The sequence below is a fragment of the Thalassophryne amazonica genome, chromosome 9 (assembly GCF_902500255.1).
Source record: "Thalassophryne amazonica chromosome 9, fThaAma1.1, whole genome shotgun sequence".
Classification (NCBI taxonomy): Eukaryota; Metazoa; Chordata; class Actinopteri; order Batrachoidiformes; family Batrachoididae; genus Thalassophryne; species Thalassophryne amazonica.
In genome coordinates this window covers 117,563,268-117,584,078 of record NC_047111.1, presented here as the reverse complement: position 1 = coordinate 117,584,078, position 20,811 = coordinate 117,563,268, and the positions used below count along the sequence as shown (strand labels likewise).

At 43.0% G+C, this 20,811-nt stretch overlaps 1 protein-coding gene across 1 annotated transcript in view; it reads right to left on the bottom strand.

The window, feature by feature from the left end:
- dgat2 (diacylglycerol O-acyltransferase 2) overlaps nucleotides 1-17,375 on the bottom strand; it is a 57,117-nt gene extending 39,742 nt beyond the window's left edge. Inside the window, 4 exon segments of the mRNA XM_034179023.1 lie at nucleotides 1,978-2,048; nucleotides 5,745-5,852; nucleotides 10,271-10,399; nucleotides 17,156-17,375. Of these exon segments, the coding sequence (XP_034034914.1) occupies nucleotides 1,978-2,048; nucleotides 5,745-5,852; nucleotides 10,271-10,399; nucleotides 17,156-17,195 (348 nt within the window). The 5' untranslated portion in view covers nucleotides 17,196-17,375.
- Between the last annotated feature and the right edge of the window lie 3,436 nt (nucleotides 17,376-20,811).

Genomic DNA, 20,811 nt, shown 5'->3' with positions numbered 1-20,811 from the left:
AGGAGAAGCCGCCATGCTAAATCGGCTAAGAGCTAGTAGCTGCGCTAAGGTAGCGGATTCCTAAAAACACGCAAAGTGAATAATGTGTAAATAATTTAGAGGTGATTCAGCAGAAGGAGTGCTTTAGTTAAGGCACGTGGAGATTACACTGAGAAACAAATCGTAATCTAGATAACTAGATCAATCTAACTGCGCAGATTAAACAGCTAACAGATACAGAAAAACACCGCTGTGCTCCGGAACAGGAAGTGATACAATACCGCAGTGAGAGCCAACCACCAGTGACGTTCATGTCTTCGAGTTCAGGCCTTCAAGTTTGAGAGACACTTATAGTGTCATGGACAGAGGTGTTTGGTGTTGATATCCTGCAGGAGAACGAAAGTCTAAAGGCACCTTGACACTTGCACGAATTTGTTGCCCACACTGGCACGCAATATGGCGTGCCAATGAGTAAACTCATCATAAACTGTGCGTAACCTGTACGTGAACTGTGCGCAGCTGCGTGCCAGTGCACAAAGATAATTTTGAAATGTTCAAAACATCTGTCATGCATTAATTTTGTGAACTAGTAATGAACATTGCGCAAACTATTTAAAAACACTGCGTGTCTGAACGATTATGACAAGATGTTACATCTATAATAAACACAATTTTACAGATACATTATCTAACTCAAGAAGGAATAAAAATGCAACTGTTTTACCAGTCCATTACAATGTATACTATAAGTAATTACCTTTGAGACACGATTCCAAATATGTTCTCCACCGCACAACGCGCACGAGACAAAATGCAGATGTAGTTCATTTCTCTCTGATTCTGGGAGCAACGAGAGAATGGTTTCATCAGCCAAGTTCTGAGAACAAATGCGTCATCGACTACAAAATGATTATTTTATATAGCGTGGTGTCAAGCGGGACAAAGCAGGTTGCATTGGCACGATGAATTGCGCAGCAGTGCGGAAATCAAATTCATGTAAGTGTCAAAGTGCCTTAAGTCTTTCGGTTCCTGGTGCTCCCTGTCATATTTTATGGTTGTGAGACTTGGACGATAACTGAAGGTGTCTTTGGTACTCGGTCTGTTTGGAGGATCCTTTATTACCATTGAAATTACTTTGCGTTATTTCTTGGGATGTCTGAAGTCTTGGGTGAGGAGTATCGCTTGCACAGTGAGGAAATATCAGCTATGACATCTTGGCTCTGTGGTGCATTTTTCTGGACATGATCCAGCACACACGTGACTCAGTGTTGAGGAGCCCAGTGGTCGGAAAAGGTCAAAAAGATGTTCATGTTTTGCATGGCTGTGGCAGATAAATGAATACTTTCCAGAGTCGGGGATGGACCAGTTGTCTGCCTAAGCGGTTGCTGTCCAGGACTCAAGGTGTTTCTGTTTTAGTGCAAACAACAATGTGAGCTGCACATGTTCCTACACTTGACTTGGAGCTCATAATATTGGGAGTATTACAATGCACTTATATCAAAAACTGTAATTTTGCAGGACATCTCACTTTACCTCTCAGTGGCGCAAATGAAACAGCAACCACTCCAAACATCACAAATCCAAACTCAAAAGTTTGGACAGGTTTGGTTTAATAATACATTCCTCAACTACCATATCAAGAAATGCTCAACAGCCAGCCCAGTCTCACGTTTTTTATTTTTCGTGCTCCCGTCACGAAATGAGTCAAATTTTCGTGATGGGTTTTTTTTTTTTTTTTTGCAAATCACTATTACTAACCCTACTCCTACCCCCCACCCCTAACCATAGACCACCCCAACCCGCTTCACTTTTAATTTTGTGCAGCCATCACGGAATGAATTAGGATGAATTTCTGCTGCCGTAACGAGAATGAGGCACTTTTCGTCACACAATATCACAAACCAATAGATTAATGTATATTTCGTGCTGCTGAATCACGACTTGCCGTGAAACTGAGTTGCAACAGCATACTCGGATATTAATTACAAATGTACCAACCTGGACTGGAAAGTAGTCTCTGAAGTAGGTCCACACTGTCCAGTTCCTCACCCAGGAGGACCTTCGGCCACCTGATGCAAAAAAGAAAGAAAGAAACAAAAAAAAAACCCATTTTAAAACTTTCTTCTTTACATCGTAGAGCAACATTATCCGCAAACACTTGTGTCTTCAAGAATACATTGTCTTATAATGTGGTTTAGTGATTAGCACTGATACCTAACAGCACGAAGGTTGTGGGATCGCTTCCTGCCCTTTCTGTGTGGAGATGAATATTATCCCTGTGTCTGTGTGGGTTTCCTCCGGGCACTCCAATTTCCTCCCACAATCAAAAACATGCTTATTTCTTTGTCCCTGATTATGATTATGACATAGAGGGGCTCACCCCCCAGCCAGATGCATGTCAGTCTGGGGGGCCCATGCCCCTCCCTGAAGGAATTTAATTCACCCAGGAACACCATAGAGGAAAATCCACACTTTGTGTACAATTACAGTGCACCGTTGTTGGTTACAAATTGGCAGATTTTTGATTATGACTTGGAAATTCTCACAATTGTCCTTACTGAGGGATTGGACACAATCAAATTGCATAAAGACGTTTTCTTTGTGGGCGTGCAGTACAGTATGTGGTCCTGAACAAAGCAGTGGTCAATGTGGCACCTTTCCTGATCTCATAATTACGACATCAGGATCTCGTAATTATGAGAAAAGATGTCTATTTTTTTTAATCCAATGAATGCCGTGTGCTACCGTACTACCACCAATACAGTAAATTTCCAATATAGATAATTCATAATAATATTGATAAACACACTGTGCTTTATCTGTGAATGATTCAATTGGTTTGTGAAATGATATGTGTAAGGTGTTGCGGAGTGGCTATACGCCCAACCGTTGTTTCAATAAAGTAAATACGTGAGCATATACGCCCAACCACAACCGACCAATGAGCGCACTTGTAAGCTCACTTCCGGTTTCAACGCGGGAGGGAAAAAAGGCGGATATTTTTTCGCCGGTTGCGGGAGGGTTCACACCCCGCAGAGGAGCTGTGATCTAAAGCGGTTCTGTTTGGCTCATCACACCCAGGGAACAGTGTCAAACTAATACCATCTTACAGCCAACAAGCAGCATTTTGTTCAATAACTGTTTCGTCATTGTTAACAGGCTTCCGTTCAAAATGCTTATGACCTTATGACAGTCTGTTTTGAACCATTGCTGTGTTTTCGCGGCAATTAAACATGACGCCGTTAAGTGTGTAAAACATATGCCACAATAAAGCCTTAAAAAGTGGTGTAAAAAATGTAGTTTAGATGCACAAAATGTCTCAAATACACGATCACGGTTGGGCGAATAAGACAAGACATTATATTTATCTGCCCAACGGTTGGGCGTGTAATGTTCAATGTACGAGTTATCTGCCCAACGGTTGGGCGAATAAGACAAGACATTATATTTATCTGCCCAACGATTGGGCGTGTAATGTTCACTGTACGACTTATCTGCCCAACGGTTGGGCGAATAAGGTAAGACATTATATTTATCTGCCCAACAGTTGGGCGTGTAATGTTCAATGTACGACTTATCTGCCCAACGGTTGGGTGAATAGGGTAAGACATTATATTTATCTGCCCAATGGTTGGGTGAATAAGGTAGGACATTATATTTATCTGCCCAACGGTTGGGCGTGTAATGTTCAATGTATGACTTATCTGCCCAATGGTTGGGCGAATAAGACAAGACATTATATTTATCTGCCCAACGGTTGGGCGTGTAATGTTCAATGTATGACTTATCTGCCCAATGGTTGGGCGAATAAGACAAGACATTATATTTATCTGCCCAACGGTTGGGCGTGTAATGTTCAATGTACGACTTATCTGCCCAACGGTTGGGCGAATAAGACAAGACATTATATTTATCTGCCCAACGATTGGGCGTGTAATGTTCACTGTACGACTTATCTGCCCAACGGTTGGGCGAATAAGGTAAGACATTATATTTATCTGCCCAACAGTTGGGCGTGTAATGTTCAATGTACGACTTATCTGCCCAACGGTTGGGTGAATAGGGTAAGACATTATATTTATCTGCCCAATGGTTGGGTGAATAAGGTAGGACATTATATTTATCTGCCCAACGGTTGGGCGTGTAATGTTCAATGTATGACTTATCTGCCCAACGGTTGGGCGAATAAGACAAGACATTATATTTATCTGCCCAACGGTTGGGCGTGTAATGTTCAATGTACGACTTATCTGCCCAACGGTTGGGCGAATAAGGTAAGACATTATATTTATCTGCCCAACGGTTGGGCGTGTAATGTTCAATGTACGACTTATCTGCCCAACGGTTGGGCGAATAAGGTAAGACATTATATTTATCTGCCCAACGGTTGGGCGTGTAATGTTCAATGTACGACTTATCTGCCCAACGGTTGGGCGAATAAGGTAAGACATTATATTTATCTGCCCAACGGTTGGGCGTGTAATGTTCCATGTACGACTTATCTGCCCAACGGTTGGGCGAATAAGGTAAGACATTATATTTATCTGCCCAACGGTTGGGCGTGTAATGTTCCATGTACGACTTATCTGCCCAACGGTTGGGCGAATAAGGTAAGACATTATATTTATCTGCCCAACGGTTGGGCGTGTAATGTTCCATGTACGACTTATCTGCCCAACGGTTGGGCGAATAAGGTAAGACATTATATTTATCTGCCCAACGGTTGGGCGTGTAATGTTCCATGTACGACTTATCTGCCCAACGGTTGGGTGAATAAGGTAAGACATTATATTTATCTGCCTAACGGTTGGGTGAATAAGGTAAGACATTATATTTATCTGCCCAACGGTTGGGCGTGTAATGTTCCATGTACGACTTATCTGCCCAACGGTTGGGTGAATAAGGTAAGACATTATATTTATCTGCCTAACGGTTGGGTGAATAAGGTAAGACATTATATTTATCTGCCCAACGGTTGGGCATGTAATGTTCAATGTACGACTTATCTGCCCAACGGTTGGGTGAATAAGGTAAGACATTATATTTATCTGCCCAACGGTTGGGTGAATAAGGTAAGACATTATATTTATCTGCCCAACGGTTGGGCATGTAACGTTCAATGTACGACTTATCTGCCCAACGGTTGGGCGAATAAGGTAAGACATTATATTTATCTGCCCAACGGTTGGGCATGTAATGTTCAATGTATGACTTATCTGCCCAACAGTTGGGTGAATAAGGTAAGACATTATATGACGGTTGGGCGTGTAATGTTCAATGTATGACTTATCTGCCCAACGGTTGGGCAGACGTGAGAAGATTGCTCTTTCCTTTTCAAACTACATTTTAATTGCATATTCAGTAGTTCAAATTTTTAAATATCCCCGGGGAGAAACTCCCAATTAAATAGGCCTTTACATTTCTGGCCTAAGAAAGTATCCCCCTCAGAGCATTACAAGACCCCTCTGCAAATCTGTGTCTGGCAGCGGGTTTGATCACCAGCACCCTAAAGACATTGGCCTTTGTTTTCTAGCAGGATGCCAGCAACACCAAACACCTCTGTCTGGGGTCCTCATATAATGTGTCACAGAAATCTAATGGAAATCTCAGACACTATTTTGCTGGCATAATTTTATTTGTAGGGTAGTATTTTGACATACACAAGTCATATGCTTACTGTTCAGGGTGTTTAACATGAAACACGAGATGTATTTAAGGATAAGAAGCAGATAACAGGTGAAGTTACAACTCTTTGAAGGTCTTACCTTGTTTTGGGGTGTTCCAGTCAAAGATAAGCCAGGCAGTGTAAATGGCAGCGATAAGCCAGCAGTCAGTGCAGAACACGTAGATTAGCAGGACAGTGCACACTGCACCTGGAGGGAGAAGAAAGACAATATTACCGACTTATATGGAAGTGCACACCTGGTAGGAAATTTAAAGGAAAAATTGCCTGGAAAGTCAAGCAATTTTTTATACTATTGGACACGACATCGGTTTCAATATGGCACCAACAACAATGACAAAGCACTTTTTTATGCCCCTTTCACACTTGGGCTAAAAGTACTGTATCCTCTGTTAACAAGAAGTTCAGGCAGTGACTGTTTTAAGCTCCGCTACGGAGACTGAAAAGAGGAATTTGATCTTTGTGCATATGTGCTAGCTTGACTATTCGCCACCTCTACAACAGCAAACAGGGACATTTCTTATACTCACTAGTTCATGAGGCAAAAATAAGAAGATTTTAGCGATTCTATCTTTAGTGTGTGTGTGAGAGAGAGAGACACAGAGAGAGAGAAATACGAGGTCTGTTAGAAAAGTATCTGACCTTTTTATTTTTTTCAAAATCCTGATGGAATTGAATCACGTGTGCTTGCATGAGCCAACCTTGAACCTTCGTGCGCATGTGTGAATTTTTTCATGCCTGTCGGTTGCGTCAGTTGCTGGTAAGCAGCATTTGTGTGAGGATGGGTGGAGTCTCTCTGTGGATTTTCATTGCAAGGAAAAAGACGTAACGACTGGAGCAGCGCTGCATCAAATTTTGCCAGAAACTGGGCGACAGCCAGGTGGAAACCATTCGGAAGATTCAAACGGCTTTCGGTGGCTTTTCAGTCGTGTGACTATCCGAAAAAAGAAGAGGTGGAAGAGGTGGGCATCATTTTTCAGAGTCCAACATGTCCTGTGAGACTTCAACACGGTGGCGCTTTTGCTCCGCCGTCAGCAGCTTTGTGCCGAAGCCATCGGCATGAATTTAGCCACCACTCTTTTCATGGCCGAATCTTCTGTCACAGTGGAATGTGCCGAACAGGTGCTGATGTCCACCTCTTCCACAATTTCTCTGATAGTCACACGACAGTCCCGCATCACAACAGCGTTCACTTTGGAAATGATCTGGTCATTTCAGCATGTTGATGGCTGACCGGAGCCCGGCGCGCTCTCCACCGTTGTGCGGACGTCTTTAAACCGGTTGTACCGCTCCTTAATCTGTGTGATGCCCAGAGGATCGTCACCGAAAGCCGTCTGAATAAACCGAATGGTTTCCACCTGGCTGTCGCCAAGTTTCTGGCAACATTTGATGCAGTCGCGCTGCTCCAGTTGTTCTGTCATTTTCCTTGCAATGAAAATCCGCCGAGAGCACAACACACGTCCCACACAAAGGCTGCTTACCAGGAAATGACGCAATCGACAGGTGTGAAAAAGTTCACACATGCGCACGAAGGTTCAAGGTTGGCTCATGCAAACACACGTGATTCAAATCCATCAGGTTTTTGGAAAAAAAAAAGGTTTTTGCAAAAAAAAAAAAAAAAGGTTGGATACTTTTCTAACAGACCTCGTATGTCTTAAACCAGTTTTGTGCTTGACAGAGACATAAATTTTCATTAATTTTGCAATTTTTTAATCAGCTGTTAAATTAGCCAGATGAGCTAATGTTAATCCAGGCAAATTCTATTATTGTATATTCATGGTTTTAGAGTATCCCAGAATCCTTTGTGCTCTGGGGAGGGAGGCTTGGTAATGGCTCAGCTTAATGCTAACTTTAACATTGAAAATGCCATAGACATGCTAACGCGTTAGCATCGGTCCCATTTTTAAGTTATAAAATACATCTATCAACTGTTTCAGAAGACCATAACAGGTCGGTTTAACATAAAAATATGAAATATTACTCACAGACATATGCTCTTTAGGGTTTTAGTGGGGAAAAATTAAGATAAAGTGAAATAAAACAAAGAACCAATGAAGCAGCAGCTCGAAGATCGAAGCACTACTTCATTGGTTCAAAAAGCAAAGCCGTGCTGCAGAAACGGTTGATTATACAGACTTGCTGCAGGGTCTGTAATCAATGTAGAGAAATGATCATTTTCCTGACAAACACCCCCAAAAACAACAGCCACTCTGAAGGACCGATAAAGGAATCATTAAGCAAAAAGGCTGTTGATGTCGATGGATTGAATAATTTCTTAACGATACCTGAAAAGAACCGGTTCATGACACACAACCCTAACAGCAACACACTTTTAAAAAAAATAAAACTCACATTAAAGACTCATGATTAGTTAAACACCTAAATACATATTTTGGTTGAACTCACCTCCATAACAACACAATGTTGCAAACAAGTTGCTTGTTGCTTGTTGCTTGTCCACTCCACCACCTGCAAACGCTTCTTTACACTGACAACGAAATCTCGGCCTCCCAGTGAGAACGTGATTACGCGCGAGATTTGACACTGTAAAGGCGTCAACGAATTTAGTTATTTTAAACTAGCATCACTATTTAGCATTAAGTCTCTGTCTGCTTAAATTTATCATCTACTCCGCCATGGCAGAAAAAGATCCATTTTCAGTTAGCATAGCATATAAGCGTAGCATATAAACACAGAATGTAAAGACGAAAGGCTGTAAAGTTAACAGGCTAAAGACGGAAAAAGCTAAAACACTGTCAAATCCATGCAATGTAATCAGTTGAACGAGAATATGTATGAAGTCATGAAATATAAAATTTTATTACAGAGATTAGAGCATGTCATAGGTATTAAAGGCACTGCGCTGCGGTGGTTTGAATCATATTTGTCTAATAGATTACAATTTGTTCATGTAAATGGGGAATCTTCTTCACAGACTAAAGTTAATTATGGAGTTCCACAAGGTTCTGTGCTAGGACCAATTTTATTCACTTTATACATGCTTTCCTTAGGCAGTATTATTAGACGGTATTGCTTAAATTTTCATTGTTACGCAGATGATACCCAGCTTTATCTATCCATGAAGCCAGAGGACACACACCAATTAGCTAAACTGCAGGATTGTCTTACAGACATAAAGACATGGATGACCTCTAATTTCCTGCTTTTAAACTCAGATAAAACTGAAGTTATTGTACTTGGCCCCACAAATCTTAGAAACATGGTGTCTAACCAGATCCTTACTCTGGATGGCATTACCCTGACCTCTAGTAATACTGTGAGAAATCTTGGAGTCATTTTGATCAGGATTCAATGTGCATATTAAACAAATATGTAGGACTGCTTTTTTGCATTTACGCAATATCTCTAAAATCAGAAAGGTCTTGTCTCAGAGTGATGCTGAAAAACTAATTCATGCATTTATTTCCTCTAGGCTGGACTATTGTAATTCATTATTATCAGGTTGTCCTAAAAGTTCCCTAAAAAGCCTTCAGTTAATTCAAAATGCTGCAGCTAGAGTACTGACAGGGACTAGAAGGAGAGAGCATATCTCACCCATATTGGCCTCTCTTCATTGGCTTCCTGTTAATTCTAGAATAGAATTTAAAATTCTTCTTCTTACTTATAAGGTTTTGAATAATCAGGTCCCATCTTATCTTAGGGACCTCGTAGTACCATATTACCCCAATAGAGCGCTTCGCTCTCAGACTGCAGGCTTACTTGTAGTTCCTAGGGTTTGTAAGAGTAGAATGGGAGGCAGAGCCTTCAGCTTTCAGGCTCCTCTCCTGTGGAACCAGCTCCCAATTCAGATCAGGGAGACAGACACCCTCTCTACTTTTAAGATTAGGCTTAAAACTTTCCTTTTTGCTAAAGCTTATAGTTAGGGCTGGATCAGGTGACCCTGAACCATCCCTTAGTTATGCTGCTATAGACGTAGACTGCTGGGGGGTTCCCATGATGCACTGTTTCTTTCTCTTTTTGCTCTGTATGCACCACTCTGCATTTAATCATTAGTGATCGATCTCTGCTCCCCTCCACAGCATGTCTTTTTCCTGGTTCTCTCCCTCAGCCCCAACCAGTCCCAGCAGAAGACTGCCCCTCCCTGAGCCTGGTTCTGCTGGAGGTTTCTTCCTGTTAAAAGGGAGTTTTTCCTTCCCACTGTAGCCAAGTGCTTGTTCACAGGGGGTCGTTTTGACCGTTGGGGTTTTTCATAATTATTGTATGGCCTTGCCTTGCAATATAAAGCGCCTTGGGGCAACTGTTTGTTGTGATTTGGCGCTATATAAAAAAATTGATTGATTGATTGATTGATTGATATACATTAATGGCACATTTTAAGGTACTAATGAGGCCACAAGCTAACATTGCAAGAGCTTTAAATTACATCATGAAGAATTCCATCATAAACATATGAACACATATTTGTGATTCACAGGGCATAGTTTTTTGAGCTCACATTTTAATGCCTACACTGTTACCATCGCAAATACATGCCTCAGCAGAACAAAGTCTTAAAAGTCAAACTGTCCTTTGCAGTAGTGAGAACTTCACACATTCTCACTTCAGAGATCTAAAGTCAATCACACCCACACACATGCACTCATTTACCGAGGGCTAAGAAGGACAGGACCCACTGCATCACAGAGATGACTTGCAGGTGCTTTTCCATCTTGGATCTGCAGGGCCAAAGAGCAGCAGGCAGGTTCTGCAGGGCAGAGAGGATGCCAGTGCCAGTGCCTGGAAACATTGTACAAGGAACAGCACTGTCAAAACAGTCCTCTCATCATAGAAGACACAGTCACAACCCATGGTCTCCTCCACCTGATTTGAGTTGGTCTCAACCCATCACTTCAACTAATCCGATCTGAAAATAGCTCAGGCCCAGCATGACTCTGGTGGTAATACCTGTAAACTGTGATGCTGTATGACTCCTTAAGACTGCCACTGCTTGGATCAGGATACCTTTGGTAGTTACTCTGTGGACTCTCACTGTGAGCCAGATCAAACTGGTCAGTGCAGACAGACGTGCAAAAACATTATCATGAAGGTGATGCAACATGTCCTTTAACACCAACTTACCTCTCTGATACAGGGCCACATTGCTCTCCTTTAACCCTGTAATTCCACCAAGAATAGTACAGTAAGTACAGAAAGTACTCACAGTGCTTCACTTTTTCCACATTTTGTTATGTTACAGCCTCATTGCAAAATGGAGTATATTCAATTTTTTTCCCTCTCAAAATTCTACTCATAACACCCCATAATGACAACGTGAAAAAAGTTGTTTTTTATATACTGTATATTTTTGCATATTTGTTTAAAAAAAAACAAACTAAGAAATCACACGCACATAAGTAAGTATTCACCTTTGGCAGCAATTCCAGCCTCAAGTCTTCTTGAATATGATGCCACAAGCTTGGTGCACCTATCTTTGGACAGTTTGGTCCATTCCTCTTTGCAGCACCTCTCAAGCTCCATCAGGTTGGATGGGGAGCGTCGGTGCACAGACATTTTCAGATCTCTCCAGAGATTTTCAATCAGATTCAGGTCTGGACTCTGGCTGGGCCACTCAAGGACATGCACAGAGTTGTCCTGAAGCCACTCCTTTGATATCTTGTGCTTAGGGTCATTGTCCTGCTGAAAGATGAACCATCGCCCCAGTCTGAGGTCAAGAGCACTCTGGAGCAGGTTTCCACCCAGGATGTCGCTGTATGTTGCTGCATTCATCTTTCCCTCAATCCTGACTAGTCTCCCAGTTCCTGCAGCTGAAAAACATCCCCACAGCATGATGCTGCCACCACCATGCTTAACTGTAGGGATGGGGCCCGGTTTCCTCCAAACATGATGCCTGGCATTCACGCCAAAGAGTTCAATCTTTGTCTCATCAGACCAGAGAATTTTGTTTCTCATGGTCTGAGAGTCCTTCAGGTGACTTTTGGCAAACTCCAGGTGGGCTGTCATGTGTTGTTTACTAAGAAGTGGCTTATGTCTGGCCATTCTACCATGTAAGTCTGATTGGTGGATTGCTGCAGAGATGGTTGTCTTTCTGGAAGATTCTCCTCTCTCTAGTAGAGAAGCTTGAATCTTCGACTGGACTGGGTTGCTTGATGCGAGGATGTTTCACTTCAAATCGCAGAAGTTTCCTTAGCTAAAATTCTTGCTCTGGAAGTCTGATTTCTGTCTGCTTCTTGTAGAGAACAATCTCCTCTCTCTTCTCCTCTCTCCATAGAGGAATCTTGGAGCTCTGACAGAGTGGCAGTTGGGTTCTTGGTCATCTCCCTGACTAAGGCCCTTCTCCAGCAATCACCCAGTTTAGATGGGCGGACAGCTCTAGGAAGAGTCTTGAAGGATCTAAACTTCTTCCATTTACAAATGATGGAGACTAAGCAGCAAAAATGTTTCTGTATCCTTCCCCAGATTTGTACCTTGAGACTATCCTGTCTCAGAGGTCTACAGACATTTCCTTTGAATTCATGCTTGGTTTGTGCTCTGACATGCACTAAATCATGTCCAGTCAAATGAATTTACCCCAGGTGGACTCCAATTAAGCTGTAGAAACATCTCAAGGATGATCAGTGGAAACAGGAGGCACCTGAGCTCAATCTGAGCTTCATGGCAAAGGCTGTGAATACTTACGTGCATCTGATTAATTAGTTTTTTATTTTTAATAAATTTGCAAAAATCTAAAAAACACACAACTTTTCTTACATTGTCATTATAGGGTATTGTGTGTAGAATTCTGGGGAAAAAAAAAATAATTTCATCCATTTTGGAAATAAGGCTGTAACATAACAAAATGTATAAAAAAGTGAACCACTGTGAATACTTTCTGTATGCACTGTATACCTAATGCTGAATTGCTGAAAACAGCCTGCAGTTGAATTCTAATAAGACTGAGACATTGATTGTAGCTCCAGATGGTGCTATGTCTGTCATTAAGAATCACCTTGGTAATCTGAGCAGCTCTGTTAAAGGCAGCCTGCGTAACCTGGGTGTCATTTTGGATGGAGGGATGTCTTTGGAACATCACACCAGGCAGCTCGTTAAGAACTGTTTTTTCCAAATTCGAAACATTTCCAAATTACGCAAAATGGTGGCTTTTAATGAGCTAGAGATGATTGTGCATGCATTTGTTTCTTCACGACTTGATTATTGTAACAGTCTCTTTACATGCCTCAGTAAGACAGAGCTGGCCCGCCTGCAGGTAGTGCAAAATTCTGCTGCACGACTTCTTACCCGCTCCCACAGGAGAATGCATATTACTCCTGTCCTCAAGTCTTTACATTGGCTCCCTGTTTTTTACAGGATAAATTACAAAATCCTCGTGCTGACCTTTAGAGCTCTACATGGACAGGCACCGGAATACATTAAGGACCTGATCCAGCCTTATGTTTCTAGCAGGAGCTGGAGGTCTTCCAATCAGAACCTGCTGATGGTTCCCCGTACGTGTTTCAAAACTCGAGGGGACAGATCTTTTAAAGCTGTGGCACCTCGCCTCTGGAATGAGCTTCCCTGTTCTCTTCGCTCACTGGATTCTGTGGATGTTTTTAGACAGCAACTAAAGACACATTTTTTTAAACTGGCATTTTAGTGTCAATTTATTTTATTGTTCTATATTTGTATGTGTTGTTTTTATTGTCTATTTATATCGTGTGAAACACTTTGTGACCTTGGTCTGTGAAAAGTGCTATATAAATAAAGCTTACTTACTTACTTACTTTACATTATCCCCCTGGGGTTGACGCCTAAGACCTTCTTCTTTGTCTTTCGGCTGTTCCCGTTAGGGGGCGCCACAGCAGATCAATCGTTTCCATCTCACCCTGTCCTCTGTATCTTCCTCTGTCACACCAACCACCTGCATGTCCTCTCTCAGCACATCCATGAACCTCCTCTTTGGTCTCCCTCTTCTCCTCCTGCCTGGTGGCTCCATCCTCAGCATCCTTCTCCCTATATACCCTGGGTCCCTCCTCTGCACATGTCCAAACCATCTCAATCTCACCTCTCTGACTTTGACTCCAAACCGTCCCACCTGAGCTGTCCCTCTGATATGTTCATTCCTAATCTTGTCCATTCTTGTCACTCCCAAAGAGAATCTCAACATCTTCAGCTCTGCCACCTCCAGCTTTGCCTCCTGTCTTTTTGTTAGTGCCACTGTCTCTAAACCATACAACATAGCTGGTCTCACTACTGTCTTGTAAACTTTCCCCTTCACTCTTGCTGATATTCTTCAGTCACAAATCACTCCTGCCACCTTTCTCCACCCACTCCACCCTGCCTGCACTCTCTTCTTCACCTCTCTACCACACTCTCCATTACTTTGAACAGTTGACCCCAACTATTTAAACTCATCTACTTTCACCACTTCTACTCCTTGTAACTGCACTATTCCACTGGGCTCCCTCTCATTCACACACATGTACTCAGTCTTGCTTCTACTCACTTTCATTCCCCTTCTCTCCAAAGCATATCTCCACTTCTCCAAACTAGACTCCAGACTAGACTAGTCGACGCCTAAGACCAAGCTTTACTAAATTATAAGTAACTTTTTAATGATATGAGATAGAAACTTACTTTTTTTTTTGCTGAAAAGTTAACTCCACAGACGTTCGAGCCAGCCATCGGCCATCTTTGTTCTCCGCATAGAAGCTGTGTGATGACGTACGCAATTTGAGTGTCCAATCAGAACTGGTTCACCGTCACATGGGTTTCCAAAATCCAATCATAGGGTAAATTCACCTCACGTGAAAAGCCAAAGATCATTTGCAGGAGTGATGTGTTACGAGTTGGCCCGTTTGAATAGCCCCCTGGGTGCTCCAATGAGTACATATTATTAGTACATACTCAGTGCGCCCTGCGCCATTACGCACAGCGATCAGTGAAAGCAGGAGCACACAGAGAGCCTCTGATGACAATCTCACGTGCTCAAACAAAGAGTGTGTAACTATCAGGATTGCTCCACTAGTTTGCATGTGAATGTTACTGGATAACTCTGTTGCTTTCTCTGCGTAAAGCACTGTTTACCATATCAATGGACAACAAAACGCATAGACCATTTTGTATATATTGTTCAAAATGTGCTTTTGTGTTTATTATTTGAACCTTTTGTTGTACAGTCTTTCACACAAGACCTCAAATTACCTTTATAAAGTGTCAAAACAGAACCTCCATGACCAGTGAAAGATCAAGGACCGAGACGTCGCCCGGTATGGCGGAGCCGGGGTCCCACCCTGGAGCCAGGCCTGGGGTTGGGGCTCGCACGCGAGCACCTGGTGGTCAGGCCTTAGCCCATGGGGTCCGGCCGGGGTCAGCCCGAAGGAGCAACGTGGGCCCTCCTGTGGGTTCACCACCTGCACAGGGGGCCATGGGGGTCGGGTGCAGAGAGGATTGGGTGGCGGTCGAGGGTGGGTGGCCCAGCGGCCCGGTCCATGCTCACAGCCCCTGGCTGTTGGGACGTGGAATGTCACCTCGCTGGGGGGCAAGGAGCCTGAGCTTGTGCGGGAGGTTGAGCGATACCGACTAGAGATAGTCGGGCTCACCTCCACGCACAGCATGGGCTCTGGTACCCAACTCCTGGAGAGGGGCTGGATGCTTCATTTTTCTGGCGTTGTCCACGGGGAGAGGCGGAGAGCTGGGGTTGCATTGCTTATTGCTCCCCAGCTCAGTCGCCATGTGTTGGAGTTCACTCCTGTGAACGAGAGGGTCGCGTAGGGTCAGGTCTCTCACCGTTGTCTCGGCCTACGGGCCGAGCGGCAGTGTAGACTACCCGACCTTCCTGGAGTCCCTGGGAGGGGTACTAGCTAGTGCTCTGACTGGGGACTCCATTGTTCTCCTGGGGGATTTCAACGCCCACGTGGGCGGCGACAGTGAGACCTGGAGGGGGGTGATCGGGAAGCACGGCCTCCCTGATCTGAACCAGAGTGGTGTTCAGTTGTTGGACTTCTGTGCTAGTCACAGTTTGTCCATCATGAACACCATGTTCGAGCACAAGGGTGTCCATAAGTGCACGTGGCACCAGGACACCCTGAGCCGGAGGTCGATGATCGACTTTGTACACACGCACACAGACACACACACACAGACACACGCACACACACACACACACACGCACACACACGGACGCGCACACACACACACACAGACACACACACACGCACACACACGGACGCGCACACACACACACAGACACACACACACGCACACACACGGACGCGCACACACACACAGACACACACACACACACACACACACACACATACAGACACACACACGCACACAGACACACACACGGACGCGCACACACGCACACACATGGACGCGCACACACATGGACGCGCACACACATGGACGCGCACACACACGGATGCGCACACACACACACACACACACACACACACACACACACACACACACACACACACACACACACAGGCCACTTGGCTATTAATATACAGAATATAATATAAACAAAATGAATTTCTGGCCTGAAACTGCAAAAACAATGGTGTATTGTGAAGACTAAAGGAGAAATAAATAATTTGCAAACTTTAATTGTGGAAATGAACAAAAGCACAAAGTCACATTGTATGTTAATTTACTTATGTTATGAAAAATACTGTCAATAAAAAGTTATAGACAGATGACGATGATCAATGAGCACAAAGAGTTTTCAACAGTTATTTGATCCTCTCACCCATTTTACAGTAAGTCATTTTTCTTCCTAGAGCAGCTGAATATTGCAGTATTGTTGTGTAATCCTGCAAGTGATACTATGTCCACTGACTAAGCGGCATTTGTTGCATGATGACCTTCTGTGTAAATTGTGGATATCTGCATCAAGATCTTTAAAAAACTAACCTCTGTCCATCACTTTGTATTTTATTTCATTAATGTTTTTAGTTATTTCTGGGTAAAACAGGTTTTGTGGTGTTACAAAGCTTTTGAGAGATCATCACTCAAAATTCTGACAGATTTCCATCACAAAGCTGATGTTGTAAAATGTTTTGTCTGACCAACAATACTTTAGTTTAGAAAGATATAAAAAGGGAAAACTGAAATCAGTCACATATAAAGACACAAACAGAGAGGGTTTGATTTATTAATTAATTAAAACCTTTAATTGCTTTTTTTAATAACTGTTCACAGCAGTTACTTTTATAGTGACGTCATAATATTTTTATTTTACAATTTGTTTTCATCGTGGCTTTTATATTTATTTTTCATTTTTGCACAGTTTTCTGTAATGTCACTGGTTTAGCGATTTTATTTGATTTGTTTTTATTGTGACATCACAATTCGTCTTTTCTTTTTTCAAGCAATTAATTAAATTAACTAACCAATGAGCCACACTCAAGCTTTAGTTCATGTGCACGAATGTTCTTGCATGTTGTAAAGTACAATGGATCAAACACCTGAGCTTCTGAGCTCGTGCATGCATTTGCTTGTTTGTTTGTTTGTTTGTTTGTTTGTTGTCCCGCTGATCGCAGCCGTCTTTACCTCTGAGCACTCCAGAGTGCGCAGCCAGGATGGTCTTCATCTCTGTGGCTGAAGGTGTCCGAGGAGAAAAACGTGAAGATGTTCGCTCCTCACTCCTGCAGCTCCTCTCTCGTGCACGCGCTCCGCTGCAGCGCCCCGAGGAGCAGGGGGGGCATTTACCGGCAGGAGGGGAGCAGGACGGAGCAGGAGAACGTTCAGAAACGGAGACCTGAAAACCAGGAGCGACTCCGCTCCGCCTGTTTAAAGAGCGCAGTCACGTGACGCTGTCAAAGCTCCTCCACCCCCACCTCCACAAACCAGAGGCGCATCCACACTGTCACTGAGCCCGGGGGGGTTCACATATATTTTATATATTCATCTTTCCACCCTGCAATGTGCACATCTATATCTGTTTTTAGTATATTTATTTGATCAATGCTTGGTTATCTGTTTTTATGTTGTGTCTTTTATTGTCATGTTTTGTGTTGTTTTAGAGTTGTCGTGTGTCTGTATTTGTTTGTTTTAATGTTTTAATGTTGGAACATTGTTCTGCGCTCTTGGATCACTCTTGGAAAAGAGATTTTTAATCTCAGTGATGTCTATCTGATAAAATAAAGGATTTGATTGATTGATTGATTGATTGATTTCATTTGTGTTCATTTTTGTTTTGCATGGAGACAGTGGCAATGAAATTTGGTTCCACTTTGTACCTTTCACAAAATGAAATGACAATAAAGAAATCTTGAATCTTGAATACTTCTGTGTGATCAAAGGAATATTGTTGGAGGTGACATGGTATGCACAGGGAAGTGGGCACCACCTTCATGCACACATTGGTTAAAACTACACCATCATGTAGCACTACTGTGGTCTCCCCAGGCCTTATGGTGCATCCAGAAAGTATTCACAGCACTACACTTTTTCCACATTTTATGCTACAGCCCCATTCCAAAATTTATTTTTTTCCTCAAAATTCTACACACAGTATCCCATAATGACAATGTGATTTTTTTTTTTTTTTAGATATTTGCCAATTCATTAAAAACACAAAACTACGAAATCATGTTTACAAAAGTATTCACAGTCTTTGCCAAGAAGCTCAGAACTGAGCTCAAGTGCTTCCTGTTTCCACTGATCATCCTTGAGATGTTTCTACAGCTTAACTGGAGTCCACCTGCTGCAAATTCAATTGATTGGACATGATTTGGAAAGACACAACTGTCTACATATAAGGTCCAACAGTTGACAGTGCATGTCAGAGCACAAACCAAGCATGAAGTCACAGGAATTGTCTGTAGATCTCCAAGACAGGATTGTATCGAGGCACAAATCTGAGGAAGGGTACAGAAACATTTCTGCTGCTTTGAAGGTCCCAGTGAGCACAGTGGCCTCCATCATCCATAAATGGAAGAAGTTCGGATCCACCAGGACTCTTTCTTAGAGCTGGCCACCTGTCCAAACTGAGTGATCAGGGGAGAAGGGCCTTAGTCACGGAGGTGACCAAGAAACCAATCATCACTCTGTCAGAGCTCCAGCATTCCTCTTTGGAGAGAGGAGAACCTTCCAGAAGGACAGCCATCTCAGCAGCAATCCACCAATCAGTCCTGTATGGTAGAGTGGCCAGATGTAAGCCACTTCTTATTAAAAGGCACATGGCAGCCCCCCTGGAGTTTGCCAAAAGGCACCTGAAGGACTCTCAGACCATGAGAAACAAAATTCTCTGGTCTGATGAGACAAAAATTGAACTCTGGCATGAATACCAGGTGTCATGCTTAAAGGAAACCAGGCACCATCCCTACAGTGAAGCATGGTGGTGGCAGCATCATGCTGTGGGGATGTTTTTCAGCGGTAGGAACTGGGAGACTAGTTAGGATTTAGGGAAAGATGAATGCAGTAATGTACAGAGACATCCTGGATGAAAACCTGCTCCAGAGCACTCTTGACCTCATACCTCAGAAAGATGGCTCATCTTTCAGTAGAACGAAATATAATAAAATGACACGCACATCTGAGCCTGTATTGGCGTGCAGGATCAAACAGAAAAATAGCACAAAAAATGAAGTGAAGATCCGCACAGCCAGTTAGCTCCCAAACAAGACTTTAATGACTTTAAAGACTTGTTTGGGAGCTAACCAGCTGTGCGGATCTTCACTTCATTTTTTGTGTCATCTTTCAGTAGGACAATCTTTAGATTTTCAGATCTCTGGAGAGATCTGAAAATGGCTGTTCATCGATGCTCCCCATCCAACCTGATGGAGCTTGAGAGGTGCTGCAAAGAGGAATGGACCAAACTGTCCAAAGATAGGTGCACCAAGCTTGTGGCATCATATTCAAAGAGACTTGAACCTGTAATTGCTATCAAAGGTGCATCAACAAAGTATTGAGCAAAGGGTGTGAATCTTTCTGTATATGTGATTTCTTAGTTTTTTAATAAGTGTGCAAGAATAAAAAAAAAACTTTTTTCATGTTGTCATTATGGGGTGTTGTGAGTAGAATTTTGAGAGAAACAAATGAATTGACTTCATTTTGGAATAATACTGTAACATAACATGTGGAAAAAGTGAAGCACTGTGAGTACTTTCCAGATTTATTGTATATTAATCCTACGAGGCATGGTTTGGGTGCCAAAATCCAACCCCTCTTGTGCGTTGTGGCACCTGGTTAACAGGTCAGGTAGAAGATTGCCTGTGGGGGTGAAATACAGTGGGGACATTGTGTGCCTGTGGTCACAATGGTAACCATGAAAGCCCAACAGGAACCCTAAACACGAGACAGCTTAATGGGCCTCTGGTGAAACAAGAAGTCCTCAACGGCGGATTAGGTGGAGGAGGTAATGGCTTGTAACTCAGGGACTGGAAACGAATATCTGGGATTTCCCAGCCCTTGGACCAGCTAAGGATCTGTCAAGGACCATGTGTTTGTTGGATGGCAACGGTATTCCCATGATAAGCAAACCCACACACAGGCATCTCTAGATCGATCCTGGATGGAGATATACTGTAAGTGATCTGATCAAGAGAAAGTCTTCCTTGCAAATGAGGGATTGCTAAATCAACAGGGATTGGTATCTGTCCAACGTTGCAGGTCAGTCCTGATCTGATCGCAATATCTCTAAAATCAGAAAGGTCTTGTCTCAGAGTGATGCTGAAAAACTAATTCATGCATTTATTTCCTCTAGGCTGGACTATTGTAATTCATTATTATCAGGTTGTCCTAAAAGTTCCCTAAAAAGCCTTCAGTTGGTTCAGAATGCTGCAGCTAGAGTACTGACGGGGACTAGCAGGAGAGAGCATATCTCACCCGTGTTGGCCTCCCTTCATTGGCTTCCTGTTAATGCTAGAATAGAATTTAAAATTCTTCTTCTTACTTATAAGGTTTTGAATAATCAGGTCCCATCTTATCTTATGGACCTCGTAGTACCATATCACCCCAATAGAGCGCTTCGCTCTCAGACTGCGGGCTTACTTGTAGTTCCTAGGGTTTGTAAGAGTAGAATGGGAGGCAGAGCCTTCAGCTTTCAGGCTCCTCTCCTCTGGAACCAGCTCCCAATTCAGATCAGGGAGACAGATACCCTCTCTACTTTTAAGATTAGGCTTAAAACTTTCCTTTTCGCTAAGGCTTATAGTTAGGGCTGGATCGGGTGACCCTGGACCATCCCTTGGTTATGTTGCTTTAGA